The 15,311-nt window shown below is 36.1% G+C and overlaps 1 protein-coding gene across 3 annotated transcripts in view; it reads left to right on the forward strand.

The window, feature by feature from the left end:
* hipk2 (homeodomain interacting protein kinase 2) overlaps window positions 1-15,311 on the forward strand; it is a 97,581-nt gene that overhangs the window by 64,085 nt on the left and 18,185 nt on the right. For all 3 annotated transcript variants that reach the window (XM_042775501.1, XM_042775503.1, XM_042775502.1), the window contains exons 3-5: window positions 7,570-7,693; window positions 11,527-11,646; window positions 13,066-13,152. In XM_042775501.1, the coding sequence (XP_042631435.1) occupies window positions 7,570-7,693; window positions 11,527-11,646; window positions 13,066-13,152 (331 nt within the window). The remainder of the gene's footprint in view (window positions 1-7,569; window positions 7,694-11,526; window positions 11,647-13,065; window positions 13,153-15,311) is intronic.

Below are 15,311 nucleotides of genomic sequence, written 5' to 3' on the forward strand. Positions count from 1 at the left end.
AGTAAAAAGCGCAAGGTATTGAGTAAACATGTACAAATATATGCTATTTTCAACATAGTATGATTTGAGATACACCAGTCCTAATTTCTGCACACTGTAGGATGGATAATATGTTCATTTTGGAATCCGACACAGTCACACAGGACATCACCCGCCACCTGTTCTCGAGAAGCACAACTTGGCCACACAATATCTGTCCTGCACAATCTGATTAGACGTGTGGAGGTGTGACTGCTGGACTGTAGAGGAGGTGGAAGACAGATAAGAGACAGATGGAGGTGTGATGGAGGGGGTAGCACATTACTGATTTATCTGGTCGGTGTAGGTGAGCGTCTCTCCTTCTCTTTGTCTCAGAAGCAGAAAAAGAAAACACAGCCTTGTGTTTCCCAGAGGCAGTGGGCTGAGACGGAGGCTGTGGGGGAGAGTGTGGCGTGTGTGGGCTCAGAACTGCAGCCACCCACAGCCACGGGCAGAAACACCTTTCAGACGACTCATGTGTTCTGCTGCTCTGTGATAGGACTCTGTTTTAGAGCAGAAGGGGTTTGTGCTAGTGATAGACAGATATGTATCAGCCAGGCCCATTAACTGGCCTGTTTGGCCATTTTTGGCTGATATAGTCTTACTGTTTGGCTGATTTTTTTTTTTTTTTTTTTTTTTTTTTTGCTAAAATCTGCAGATGGCCTTGTGATTGGATAAAGAAAAAAAATAGTTTTTGAAATTTTTGGGGAGTTTTTTTTTGTTTGTTTTGAGTTTTTAATGGTTGATTATGATATCTAAGACAGGCTGGCCAATTATCAGTACAGTTATATAGTCATTTATTATTATTACATTGAAATTTATAATGTGATTAATATGGACTTAATCATGATTAATCATAGAAAAAAATTGTGTTTCCTTGATAAAAAATACAGTAAAAACAGCAATATTGTGAAATACCATTAAAATTACCTTTCTAAAATGTCATTTATTTACATTAAAGCTGAATTTTCAGTAACCATTACTCCAGTCTTCAGTGTGTCACATGATCCTTCAGAAATCATTCTAATACACTGATTCAGTGTTCAATAAGTTGAAAACAGCTGTGCTGCCTAATATTTTTCTCTTTTTTTGGTTGTATTTTTTGATAAAGTTCAAAAGAAAGGTTATGCTATAAATGTCATTACATTCTCTTTTGATCAAATTAATGTGTGCTTGCTGAAGAAAAGTTTTTTGTTTGTTTGTTTGTTGACATCAAACTTTATTTATGTATTTATATTATGTATGTATGTCAGCTTCAAAATCCAAATTAATAAGCATTACTTATATATTTTACGTATTATTTAATATATTTTATATATAAAATTATTTATTTAAATTTTGGAGCAGACACACGCACAAACTACTTAAAGTACTTCATTTAATTAGGCATATAAATGGCCAAAAATCAGTCGATATATAAATATATTTAGTTAGTGCTAATTTTACCAATTATATGCATATATCTACATGATATTTGCCACCCTACTGTCTCAATAAGAGCCTTTTGTTATTGAAAAGCCAACATACTGTATTGGTGGACAACTATTTATGAATATATATATATATATATATATATATATATATATATATATATATATATATATATATATATATATATATATATATATAATATATATATATATATATAAAATAGCAGGTCATATTTGTGTCACTATGACGCTATTTTTTTTTTTTCCTTCAACCCATGTCGCTATTGTATGACACACATTGTTCCAGACAACACACACAGACACAAACAAACACAGAATCATTTATTCTGCTGATGAAATGACTGTTTGAATCTAGGGTGTGTGTCTGAGAAAGTTGTGGGAAGAGAGTTCCACTTGTAGCGCATCTCACTTGGGGCCCGACTGCAAATGCGAGAGCGTCCGTTAGGACACTCATTCTGTGGACCTTTTCCTCGAGCAGAAAGCTTTCGACGTGACCCACATGCTTACACAAGCTTCTTAAGAGAGTGCTGGGGTGAGGGAGAGAGAAAGGCAATGAGACAGTGGGGGCGGCAGAGAGAGGAAGAGGAGAGAGAAAGAGTTGAGGGCTCAAGGCTGATGCAGCACCCTGTGGGCTCTTACAGATGGGAGAGAGGGGCTGGGGTCACTCAGGTGGGACGCAACTCTCTCATTCCCCCTCTCTCGATTTCAGTTTTCAATTTCGAAATGCTTTTTGGCACGATTGTTTTACACATAGTATTTCACACAGAATCAATAAAAGAAGCAAGAACTATGAGAGTAAATATTTAATATCATTAAAAAATGAAAATTGAAAATAATATAATTAACAATAAATGTTTATTTAAAATAAAGGCATGATTTGAAATATGAAAAATTATATTAAATTATAAAATAAACAAAAAATGTGAGTTTCTCCATACATTTTAGCTGCTTGATGATTGTGTTGATTTATTGAATATAATAAATAATACTTAAAATATATAAAATATATATTTTTTTTATCTCCTGTCATTTGACTGTTATCAACACCTACACGTTCATCCGACCACATCATCAGTCTTACATTTTTAGACTTGATGGTTATGTGTTGATTGTCATAAGGTCACACAATCATAGCAGTGACAAGACGGTCATTTGTGTAAGACTGTCAGCACTCTCGCTGTCTCTCTGTGTATGGGTTGCTGGCATGTCTGTAATTAACAGTCTAAGGTGGAAATGCTGTAGGAGTCTGGGACGTGAGGGAGAGTGAGTGAGGATTACGTACACACTGCACGGCCTCCCACCCTCCCTTTGTTTGTTCATTGGGACTCTCGGACGCCAGGGTGGTCTATGGGCCACAGTACGGCTCTCTGCAACACAACGTCTTTTCCTGTACCTGACTGGCACGCAAGGAAGTTGTCAGTCATACAAACAGGGTCTGATGGATTGTGGTTAAGTGGCTTGTGTAAATGCAGTGTATTGTCATGGTGGCCAGTATTGGCAAAACATTCTTTATCGTGTTCTTGTAAATCTTCTATAATGATATACAGTATATATATATATATATATATATATATATATATATATATATATATATATATATATATATATATATATATATATATATATATATATATATATATATATATGCATATATATACTGTATATATCACAAAAGACATTATTTTAATACATTATAATATTTTTATAGAAAAGTGATTAAAAATTGTGAAAAATCAGGGTCATTGTGGCAATTTTAAAGTAATGGTAAATATTATTTTGGTGATTATTATTTTTTATATTTGGATATTTTTCGTTTAGTAGTATTATATTTGTATAATCTGTAATGTGGAGAAGCATTCAAGTATTATATATGCATACATATGAGATATGTATGCATATATAATATGACAAAGACATAAATATGACAAAAGTCGATTCCCAATAACAGAGTCGTATAGGAGTCCTTTATTAGTGAATGAGAACAGATGTGTTTTGACATTGTTGTGATGTATCATATTTTTATCTTTTTATATCCAATTCAGACTTCAAACTCACATTTGTAACTTGTAAAATAATAAATCTTAGTTCTCATCTTATAACAATATAGCATAAAAGTTTTTATTTTGCTGTGTCATGCAAGACAAGAGTGAGCTCTCACAAATGTGAATAGACCAATGCAATTTACAGAGAGAGGGTCATCAATTTGCTTTTTTCCCCCCTCACTCTCCCTCATTCTCCACTTTCTGTCTTGGGAATGCTAATGATGGAAGAATAGGGAGTTGAGAGAGTGACAGCGTTGTCAGCGATTTTGAAGCGAGCGGGAGAGGGTGAGGTTCACAGGGCCTTGAGAGCACTCCAACAAAACGAGCACAATAAAAGGGAGGACTAGTTTCAAGGTTGTTTTAGTAATTTGTGGAGAAATGTCCCCATACTCCACCTCCGTGGAGATGAAATCTAAACAGCTCCCCCTGCCTCCCTCGTTCTCTTGTTCTCACACTCCTGGACTGTTTGTTTTGTCTCCGTTATTTACCTCCCTTCTCTCTCTCTCTCTCTCTGTCTGTGCCTCTCTTTATGTCACACCAACTCTTATTTTCCTTCTTCGTCCTTTTCGCTCTCTCGCTCCATCTCTCTTTGCTTCCCCGTCAGTCGCAGGTGTGCGGTAGATGTCCCCCTCGGTGAGCCCGTCTCACACAATGTTTATTAAAATGGCACTCCGGGAACTTTCAGCTTCCGCTGCTTTAGTGCGCTGCGATGACATGAATATTAAAATTGATTGCGAGGGAGTGTGGCCAGTCAGCGGGCATCAGAGGATCAAGGTTTTTGTCATTTGAAGCAGGGGAAAAGAATGACGCTGACCATCGGAAAACTATAAATAACTGGCATCTTCTCTAACAACTTTGAAAATCCCACTACATTTCTTGTGTAGTCCTTCAAAATTATTATTATTGCTGAGAACCATTTTTTTCATTGCTCTGTTTTATTGTTTTTATGACCATATAAGTATTGATTATTGTGCAAGCAACATCATTTAAAATGCTTAGCTTTTCTTTTTGTATATTTTAGTTTTGATTTTTTTGCTACTAATTGACCACTGTCCCATGATTGGCTACATAGCTGTTATAGTTTCATGATTTGCATGATAATGTAATAAGCTGTGATAATGCTGTGGTGGTGGTGATATGGTAACACTGATTGTACTGTATATGCCATGGTTCTAGATAATAACCATTTTCATATACAGTACATTACCATGGTATTTACATGATGTATGAATAACAATATAATAGCACTGCCTTGGTGCATCTAAAAAATCATGGTAATACCATATTCATTTTTTTAAAACCATGTCAGGTTTTACACTACATTCGGATGTTTTGATGTTTGATTTCCTACATTTAAATTGAACACTTTTGTTGTTGTTGTTGTTGTTGTTAAGCAATAGCTGAAACGATATAGATTTATATCACATTGAATTGCACACTGAAGTAGTGAAATAGTGAAACATACTTAATCTTTTACAGTGTGTGTATAATATGTGTATGTATATATATATATATATATATATATATATATATATATATATATATATATATATATATATATATATATATAATAGTTTTTTTTTTTACATATTATTTATTATTGCATATTAATAAAATACAATATACTATACAGTAATGTCCTAATTGTATAAAAAGCATAATGGCACTATGAGAGAGTTGTGGACTGAAATGAAAAGCAGGGCATCTGTGTCTGTGGTTATGAGTAGTGGTCCGTATTGAAGGTCAGCTGTGATCGATGCTTTTTGACATGCCCACACAGAATCATGTCAGAGCCTCAAATAGCAATTGATTGAGCATGTGCATGCATGTGTGCATGACTGAGGACTTCAGAAGGAGTACGATTCTTCCGTTTGGAACCAAAAAGCATTCTTTCACTGTGTGTGATAACCTTTGCCTGACCTCATATCCACAAAACCATTTACCCCAGAGCAACCTGGAGATTATTTGCAGACTGCAGTGGTTCTGATGGGTGTGAAGACCTTCTGAAAGCAGTACATGTTGCTCCTGTGCTCGTTTGCACTATGCTGAGTGGCATTGTGTACAAGAAATGACTCCCACAGCATGGGTGCATTGGGCTTGCCATGCAAATATCAACACCAGGAACAGATGTTTGCACTTTTGTGCATAATGTCACCCTTGCATACATGTAAGCTGCGCAATGACATGCATGCACACACAAACACACCTGCAGGGTCACAGCCTGACAGGTTTTAGGTATGCAAAATGAACCACAAATGAACTCAAAACACTCTCTGTATCACATCTGCATGTATGGGAGCTCGTTTCCGTGTGTGTGGAACTGGAACAGGGCTGTGAATTTCTCACCACAGATTTTTGCATTATGAGCAGACGTTTTATACGTGAGAGAATGAGGATGATATTTAGTGCCGTGTGTGTTTGTGTTTATCACACCCGCCGAAAGCCCTGCATCAGCAGCTGCTGGTCTGTTTTGCATATGGCATTGGAAGAAGGGAGAGAAAAGATTGAAGTGGGATATGCATTTGCATACGTGGCGGCCGTAATGCGTCCTCAGTGTCACAGAGCTACTTTTGGCTGGTAGCGCTGTAGCTTATTTGAATGATATCGAGCAGGCAGACCAGCAGGCGTGAGGCTGTTTGCAATGACATCACTTCAGAAGGGTGATGTCATGTGCTATATACCTTGCACAAAAGCCAATGGGAGATCTAACTGCCAAACTGCGTCTTTTCTTGCCCTTGGGGCGCCTGTCAGAAGTATTTTGTTTCTGTTTTGTTCCAGATGTTTATTCTTCACTTCCTTAGGGAAAATAAAAATAGAAACAAATGAGATGTCAAATTGTTGGCGAAATATGAAAATATGGAAATCATATTTAATGAGAAAAATTCATATTGAAATATTAGGGGTGGATGACATTAGGTTTTTTTATGTTGGATATTTATTTTGATATTTGATTAATTGTGTGCTGAAAATACTAATTTCCTTGATTTTTGCTTTAGGGTTATCTATGTCGACATCTAAATCAAGTTGATCTCTACGAACACTAATTATTTAATAACACTGTCCAATGTAATCTTTAGTAAATCTCAAAATAAATATTCATTTTTCGTACTGTACATTATAATGTGTGATGCTTAAATTCACTTGTATGTGATTTAAATTTGAAGTGGTTTATTTTTTTGTTATGTACTTTTGGCTTTTTACTAGTTTTGTTTGTTGGTTTTAATTTTCTAAAAATACCAACTTTAATCTGTTTTAAGTAGGTATTAATTTTGGTTAATGGTAACAATACTAGGGTACAGGCTGTTCTTAGAATGTCCAATGCTGTCTTTACAAATAATATGACTGTGTTCTACTGACACCCCTAAAACTGAGGCGTCAGTCTATTATCTCTCTCTTTCTGTGTGTGTGTGTGTGTGTGTGTGTGTGTGTGTGTGTGTGTGTGTGTGTGTGTGGGTGTGCTGCATTTGTTCCACCTTTAAGGCTTGCTGAAACGTCTCTCCATTCCCAACATCAGTCTCTTTGTCTTTCCACACATGTCCCGCTCTTTTTTCCCCTTCCATATGGCATTTATTTGTCTTCAATCCCTCTAACCAAAAGAGTGGCCCTCCGTCTATCCTCAGAATGGTGATTCACATGCAGCACCCAGAGTAATGCCGCGTCACGCACCGTCTCTCTCCTCCCTACTCACCCGCTGTGTCCGTGGCAACAAAATGCGTTCAGTGTTTGTCTTTATTACTCAGCTCAGTCAACTTAAATGGGTACAATGAGGTCTTACGGCTGCAGTGTAACGAATGCCAGCTTTGGGCTGAATGGAATGGGTTGCACATGAACTGGTTGTGGGCCAGAAAATGTGCACTTAACCAGACTTTTGTAAATTGGAATCATTTACATAATTTACAATTTAAAAAAATGGGGATAATGTAGTATAATGTAGTATATGTAGTGGGATAATGTATACTGTAGACTGGTCATTATAGCTAAGTACATTTTTTAAAACTGTATTTGTTCTGCTGTGACTCTATTTTTAAAGTTCATCCTCCGTTTCTGTGTGCCTGCAGAGCTCCAGAGATCATCCTGGGTCTGCCATTCTGTGAGGCCATAGACATGTGGTCCCTGGGTTGTGTCATTGCTGAGCTGTTTCTGGGCTGGCCGCTCTACCCCGGAGCGTCTGAGTATGACCAGGTAAGACTTGTCTAATTCTTTAATGGATTATAATGGAAACAGAATAGAGCTGAAGATGAAGTCATCCAAAGTTTCATACATGTGCTGACATTCAGCTTGTCTGAGGTTTCTACCATTAGTGCATTTGAGGGTATTTGTTGTACTCTATCCTGGCTGTTCCCAAGCGGCTGTTACCAAGGATGGATTGGGACACCTGGGGAACCAGCCTCTGTGGAGACACTCCCTTGAAACCCTGCACACCATAAGAATAGCATGAAAAACAAGATATATATCTTGTTACTGTATATACATGCAAACATTTGGGGTCAGTAAGATTTTATTTTTTGAAAGAAATTTATTTAGCAAAGATGCATTAAATTTATTAAAAGTGACAGTAAAGAAATTGATTTAACAAAAGATTTCTATTTCAAATAAATGCTGTTCTTTCAAACATTATATTCATCATAGAATCTATATATATATATATATATATATTATATATATATATATAGGAATATATATATATATATATATATATATATATATATATATATATAAAATATTGCAGTTTTCACAAAATGTGAAGCTACACAACTGTTTTCAACATTGATAATGTCTCTTAAGTTCCAAATAAACAAGGTTCATGTGACACTGAAGACTGAAGTAATTGCTGCTGAAAATTCAGCTTTGCCATCACAGCAATAAATTGCATTTTAAAATATAGATAACAGTTATTTTAAATGGTAATATTTCACGATATTAATGTTTTTTTTTTTCCTGTGGTTTTTAATCAAATCAAGCCTTAGTGAGCGTAAGAGACTTCAGTAAAAAATCTTAATAACCCATACCATCTCCAAATCTTGTTAGTGTGACTTTACATTCAAAAATTAGAATTTTTATTTTTTCACAGGTGTAACATAATATCCTAATTTTATATATATATATATATATATATATATATATATATATATATATATATATATATATATATATATATATATATATATATATTTGTTTTGGGCGTTTTTACCTTTATTTAGATTTTATTTAGGACAGTATAATGACAGGAAGCGAAGTGGGAGAGAGAGAGGGGGCGTGCTCGGGAAAGGTGTACGAGCTGGGATTCAAACTCGGGACGCCCATAGCACACAAAGGCTATTGGCGCCGACTATATCTCGTAATCTCAACTTTGTCAAATAGCTGATAAAAATCGAACTGATGTAGACTTTAAGTAATTGTAATTCCAGTTTCTTGTTTGGAAATTACATCTTGCATCGCAGATATAAGATATTAAGCAGCAGTTGTGAGAAATATTCACAAAAGACAGATTTTCAGTATGCACACTTTATATTTAACACATTTCAACAGTGACAGCACTGTCCACTTACTGTCATGGGCACACATTTATTCACTGTTTAATATAAATCGTTGCATTTCAATGACTTAGTGTCAGACCCCTGGCATTCAGGGGCCCGTTGACCCATGCCATAATCCATCCTTGACTGTTTCTATTTTGTAATTCACTGGTCAGTAATAATACAAGAATGAGATTTCCTGAATGATATTCATTTAGTGAAATGAAGCAGAGTCTTGCTTTTTGTGTGCGTGACATTGTGTGTATGTGTGGCTCTGCCGAGAGAATTCCTTTCTCAGAAAATAGCTGTGAATCCCTAAATTACTGTTTGTGCTTAAGAGAGAGAAAACAAATCTGACTCTTGGCTGGGCCCCTGCTCTGTCAGCTTTCCTGAATCCTGAAGTGCTGTGTGTGTGTGTGTGTCATCTCTCTGTGGCCCCTCCGTAGTTCTGGACACATGCCACAACCTTCCCAATTAGCCCAGATCCCGAGCTCTCTTCCTTCTCTTAAAAAAAGATTCTGGCTTCATGGAACAGCCCAAGGCCAATGTTCTAGCTCTAAGCAAACCAAACCCATCTTTAACCCAGCAAAGGACTTTGCAGTTTTGTCTCCTGCCATTTCTGTGTACTACAGAGTAATAGGATATTTTTTTCAGCTCCTCATTTGGTGCATGAAGTCTTGTGATTGGGAAGCAAGGACTCATGACATTCCACCTCGGCTGCCCTGTTTACTTTAGATTTTCACTCAGAAGCAAAACTTCAGAAGTTATTTCCAGTCTCATTTTTAATTACAGCACTTTGAAATCACCAGCAAGAATCCTCAAAAAGTGAATGGAAAAAAACTGCTATTCTGTTTCACAAGACGGTAAATGAGCCAAACACAGTGATCAAGGTCTCTTGAGCAGCTATGAGCTCGGTCTCAGGATACGAGATTGGCCATTTGGCAGGGGCCGTGGAAGAGATTATTATTATTGTGGATTCTTTCACTTGCCAAGCTCTTGTATTTACATCTTTCAGGTGTGTGAATGGCGTTCTGTGTAATTGCAGCACCGGACAGACCTGTAAAAAGAGGGTTTGGCAGGGGAAATCAGTCTCATGGTGACAGCATTCATCACAGATGCTGTTTACTCGGCTTCTAAAGCTGGAATGTTGAAGTTGTGTCATCAGCGTGGCGGCCAAGTGACTGATATGTTTTTAGGCAGACAAAATGTCATGCAGCTTACTATTGCTTTTCCCAGAAGTCCGCTTACAATATTAGTCAAGGTTGCTTGCACCAAAAACAGAATCATTTCATTTTTCATTACCATTTGCACCCTGATCATTAGAATTAAACAGGCTGTTTTTGCTACTGTATTTTAAGACTTGTATATCTTAGAAAAGTCCTTGAAAATTATTATTATTAACATTATTGTATTAAAACTGAAATCTGATTATGAGCATTTTAAAAAATATAATGTAATACGTAATATAATCTAATTACAGGTTACTCATTTTTGGAATCTGATTACATAATCCAGATTACATGTAATCAGTTACTACCCAGCACTGAAAACTGCATACTGTAAACTATAGACTTTGTGTTCTATTTGTCATATGCATTGATGTTTTGAAGACTTTGATGTCAGGCTCCAGCATTTCTGTTTTTAAGAAATTGCTATCTAATAATACATTCCAAATGAAATGTATTTAAAAAATCTGCTCTACTTTCATGCAATATTACATGCTGCATTAAATCATGTTGCCTTAAATTTGCATACTTTATATTGGACCAAGAAGTCAGTCTATGCTGTTTAGATCCTCTGCTAGTTAAATGTCTTTACTATACAAATATGCAGAGATCTCCAAACTTGAACTTTATTAATTTTATTATAATTTATGCTTTTTTGTTATTTATTCATTTCAACTCTTTTCTCTTAAAGTCAACATGAAATGCAATTTGCTATTTTTTTTTACTTCCATTTAAGCAGGCAAGAAAAAAAAAGTCATTTCGACTTGATGTCTTTTAATACTATGAGCTGTTTTTGCAGCTTAGTTTCATTAAATAGACTTTGCATTGTGACTGTATGTCAACATGTAGTATATTAAAACTTTATATATTAAACAAGCAAGAAAATCCCCTTTTCCTCCCCCCCTTTAAGTGTACATTAAAGCATTGAATATCCAGCACTAAACCCATCTTTAACCCAGGGGAAGTCGTGGCCTAATGGTTAGAGAGTTTGACTCCTAACCTTAAGGTTGTGGGTTTGAGTCTCGGGCCGTCAATACCACGACTCGGAGTGAACAAAAACCCCCAACTGCTCCCCGGGTGCCGCAGCATAAATGGCTGCGTGTCCACTGCTCCGGGTGTGTGTTCACTGTGTGTTCACTGCTGTGTGTGTTCACTTTGGATGGGTTAAATGCAGAGAGCAGAGTATGGGTCACCATACTTGGCTGTATGTCACGTCACTAAATGTGAGACGTTAGTTGTAAATCTCCTATCGCCTGTGTTTGTCTTCCACCAGATCCGGTACATCTCTCAAACGCAAGGCTTGCCAGCAGAGTATCTGTTAAGCGCAGGGACGAAAACAACCAGGTTTTTCAACAGAGACCCTGACTCCACCTATCCTCTATGGAGACTGAAGGTAAACTCCCTCACCCTGTTTCTCTTTCTCACTTCCTTAATTAGTCTCACTCGGTTCGCATATAATATGCAGCGACAATGTTTTTTTTTCTCTCTCTCTCTTATTCCCTCACTCTCTAAACTAAGTTAAACTGATGCATCTACTACACCCTGTAAACACACCAAGAGGCTAATGTGAGCTAAATGGGTTTTGTGTGAGAGGACTTGGCAACCAGTGCGACGTGGGATAAATCCCGCTTAATGTCCCATTCTCTTTCTCTCTTTCATTCTTCTGTCCCTGTATGCTCTGTTTCTCTCCACATTCCCCCGTCCTTACCGGGCCGGTGGCTGGTTGCCCACAGTCAATAGAGTTTCTCTCTAGATTAACTTTTGGTGAACCTTGCAAAGCCTCACATGGGGAAACTTTGATGTTATTGAACCCCATTGCAACTCCAAGCTTGGCCCTCAATGCTTTTGTCTTGGACTGTAGAAATACTCAACCCAGTGTCAAGTACTTCCCAGAGATAAGGTTTTATCTTTCATAGTTCAGGAATCTTAATGAAGTTTTCAGTTATGTTCCGTTTAAGTGTCAACTTTATCTCAGACGTTTCTCCTAAAATGATTTTAAAAAGGAAACATACTGTTGATTTAAAATTAACATGGACAGCATACTCCAAATAATTTGGACTTGAAAGGGATTATTTAGGAATATTTAAATTCATATTGAAATCTCTGACTTGTTTTGATAACAAATTTGGTATTTTTGCTAATTCGAGCACAGTTTGAGATTGTGTTGAGATGTCCTCAGTAGCAAACACATTTGAGATTCTTTTCAAGAGAAAATGAAAAGAAGCAGAACTCTTCAGCATACTGTATGTCTCAATTTGCTCTCCCTTGCTGCCTAGGAGAAACAATTGATATGTGAATACGATTTAATTTGTGAGTTTTCTTTACTGTGGGTTTCATTCCAAATTTCAAACTTTCTTTCCATGTTGTAAGTCGCATTACTTTTCCCAACTGATTTTCATGATGTTAATCCAATTGACAGTCCACCCAAAAATGTAAAGTCTGTCATCATTTACTCGCTCGTGTCGTTTCAAACCGCTAAGCAATTATTTCTTCTACTGAAAATATATTTTGAATAATGTTGATAACCAATTTCAGTTCCCATTAACTACAATGGAAGTCAATGGGGACGGAAACTATCTGGTAACCAACATTCTGCAAAATATCTTTTTTCATGTCCCACAAAAGGAAGAAAGTCATACAGGTTTAAATCAACATGAGAGTGAGTAAATACATTTTTATTTGTGGATGAACTCTCCTGGCTTATTCCTGATGTTGAAAGCTCTTCTCCAGTGTTTAAATTTATTAATTTTTTTAAACCATTTTGAAAGATGAATCAGGATATTGCTGACAGTATTCCTGTTTGTATTTGCAGACACCTGAGGACCATGAGGCAGAGACGGGGATCAAATCTAAAGAAGCTCGCAAGTACATCTTCAACTGCCTGGATGATATGGCACAGGTAGGAGTATCGTACCTTTGTTCGTACCAGAAAACATGCTTCAGCTTCAATAGGAGCAGAAATCTGGCTCATGGCTAATAATAACCTCCCTCACCCTCAAAAATGTTTTTTGTCTGTGTGGCAAGTTTCCAGTAATACTCACACCTCTGTTACACAGAAAACTTTGATGTTATGTAACTTAGGACATGACTTAAGAGCACAATGGTGCATGGGAACCTTATTCCCCTTGGAGCTATTCAGTGATAAGACACATGACTTCTGAACTTTTGCCTTCTGCGAGTTATTGAAATCAGCACGCCTCATCACCGGCCGGTCGTCAGATATCTGGACAGGCCGGGTCATGTTTTTGCCAACAGTGACGCAAACCTCAATTTGGATTTTTCCCATAAGAACGGACTCCATCCCAGTTCATCAGATAAAAACAGCTGATCTAATTCACAGCAAATTCTGATGAATTCATGGAAATATGCTTATGCTTGGATACACTTAATCTATAATGTATCCATGTTCATGTCCTTCACAACACTACTTCAGAGCCTCATTTTCAGATCAGGTCCTCTGATGTTATGATCTAAGTACTGACTTGCTCTGTAGTCCAGTTTACTGCACTGGGCTAGTACACTTATTGTAGTACAGTACTGTACAGTCGAAAACATTTCGGTAAAGACATCCTCATACCACCATGCTGTTGTAAGACTTCATTAACATAAAAGCATGAAAAATGTATATTTTCAAGTGCCTTTAATAAGCTGGAAGGTATTAGGCATACTCAAAAAAAAAAAAAAAAAAAAAAAAAAGAAGCTAAAGTAATTCATTATTAATAATAAAAATAACAAATAATAAAATAAACACATTTAATCAATTAATAAATTATTACAATTATTAATTGATAAATACTACTACATTTATTAAGTATGATTATTGTTGTTGTTATTAATTATAGTAAAATAAACTAATAGTAATAATATTAGTGCAAATTAAAAAATTATTATTATTATTATTATTATTATTATTATTATTATACAAAGCTGGCCATCAACAAAGAGAAAATGTTTATTTATTTCATAATAAATCATAAAATAAAATAAAAATGATTTGAAATAAAACTAAATAATAATAATAATAACTGTATCATTATTAATAATTTAATAAATAATAAATATTATTGTTGTTGTTAATTATACAAAAATAATAATTTGCAAACAAACAAGTTAAGGTGGCCTTTATTTTATTTATTTATTTTTGAATAAATAAGTCACCTTCATTCAACAGTTGATGTTTTAGAGGCTACAGACTTTAGAACAACTGTGTGTGTGTACACATTTTTCTATACTGGTGGGGACTTAAACCTGAATACACACCAACTCATGGGGACTTATGTCCCCAAACTTCTGTAACTCATGGGTACAGAAGTTTGTTAGTCATACAGAATGAGTTTTTTTGAGATTGTAAAATTGCACAAAGTTTTCTGTGAGGGATAGGCTTAGTGTAGGGCGATAGAAATTACAGTTTGTATGGTATAAAAACCATTACACCTATGGGGAGTCCCCACAAGGATAGTGAACCAGATGTGTGTGTGTGTGTGTGTGTTTTCTCAGTTTCTACTGTTGTAGCACTGTCAGTTTGTATGTGAAACATCTGCACAGCTCTTTTCATGATATGCACCTGTCTTTAAATTGTTGCACTCAGAGATACAACACTTGTGTATTCAGCTGATTAAAATATAACAGTCAGATGTGAAATGGAGAGCAAGAATGATTGTTCTTGGTTTCATCATCTTCAAGAGACAGTTCACAGTTCATCTTCAAGTGTGTGCATATCTGTTTTTATGAGATTTGTGTACTGTAGCTATGCAGTCACTCCCTTTGCTTGCAGCTCATATTTTACATCCTGAATTATTATTTTTCCTCTCGTGTCAAAGATTATTTCTTTATCATGCAGCAGGGTGATGGAAAACAGAGAGAGAGACATAGCAGGACTAAAATAGCATGCATAAAAAAGGGCTGTGATTTGCACTGGTGACTGTCGGTTTATCTGATAGCTTTGGGAGGTTATGCTACAGATAAACAGCATGGCGATATGAAAAATGCGTTCGCCATCGCTGAAAGGGATTCCCAATAAAAAAGCTCCGCTGCACTGCTTTTCACCTCTGGAAAAAC

The sequence above is a fragment of the Cyprinus carpio genome, chromosome A18, assembly GCF_018340385.1.
Source record: "Cyprinus carpio isolate SPL01 chromosome A18, ASM1834038v1, whole genome shotgun sequence".
NCBI lineage: Eukaryota > Metazoa > Chordata > Actinopteri > Cypriniformes > Cyprinidae > Cyprinus > Cyprinus carpio.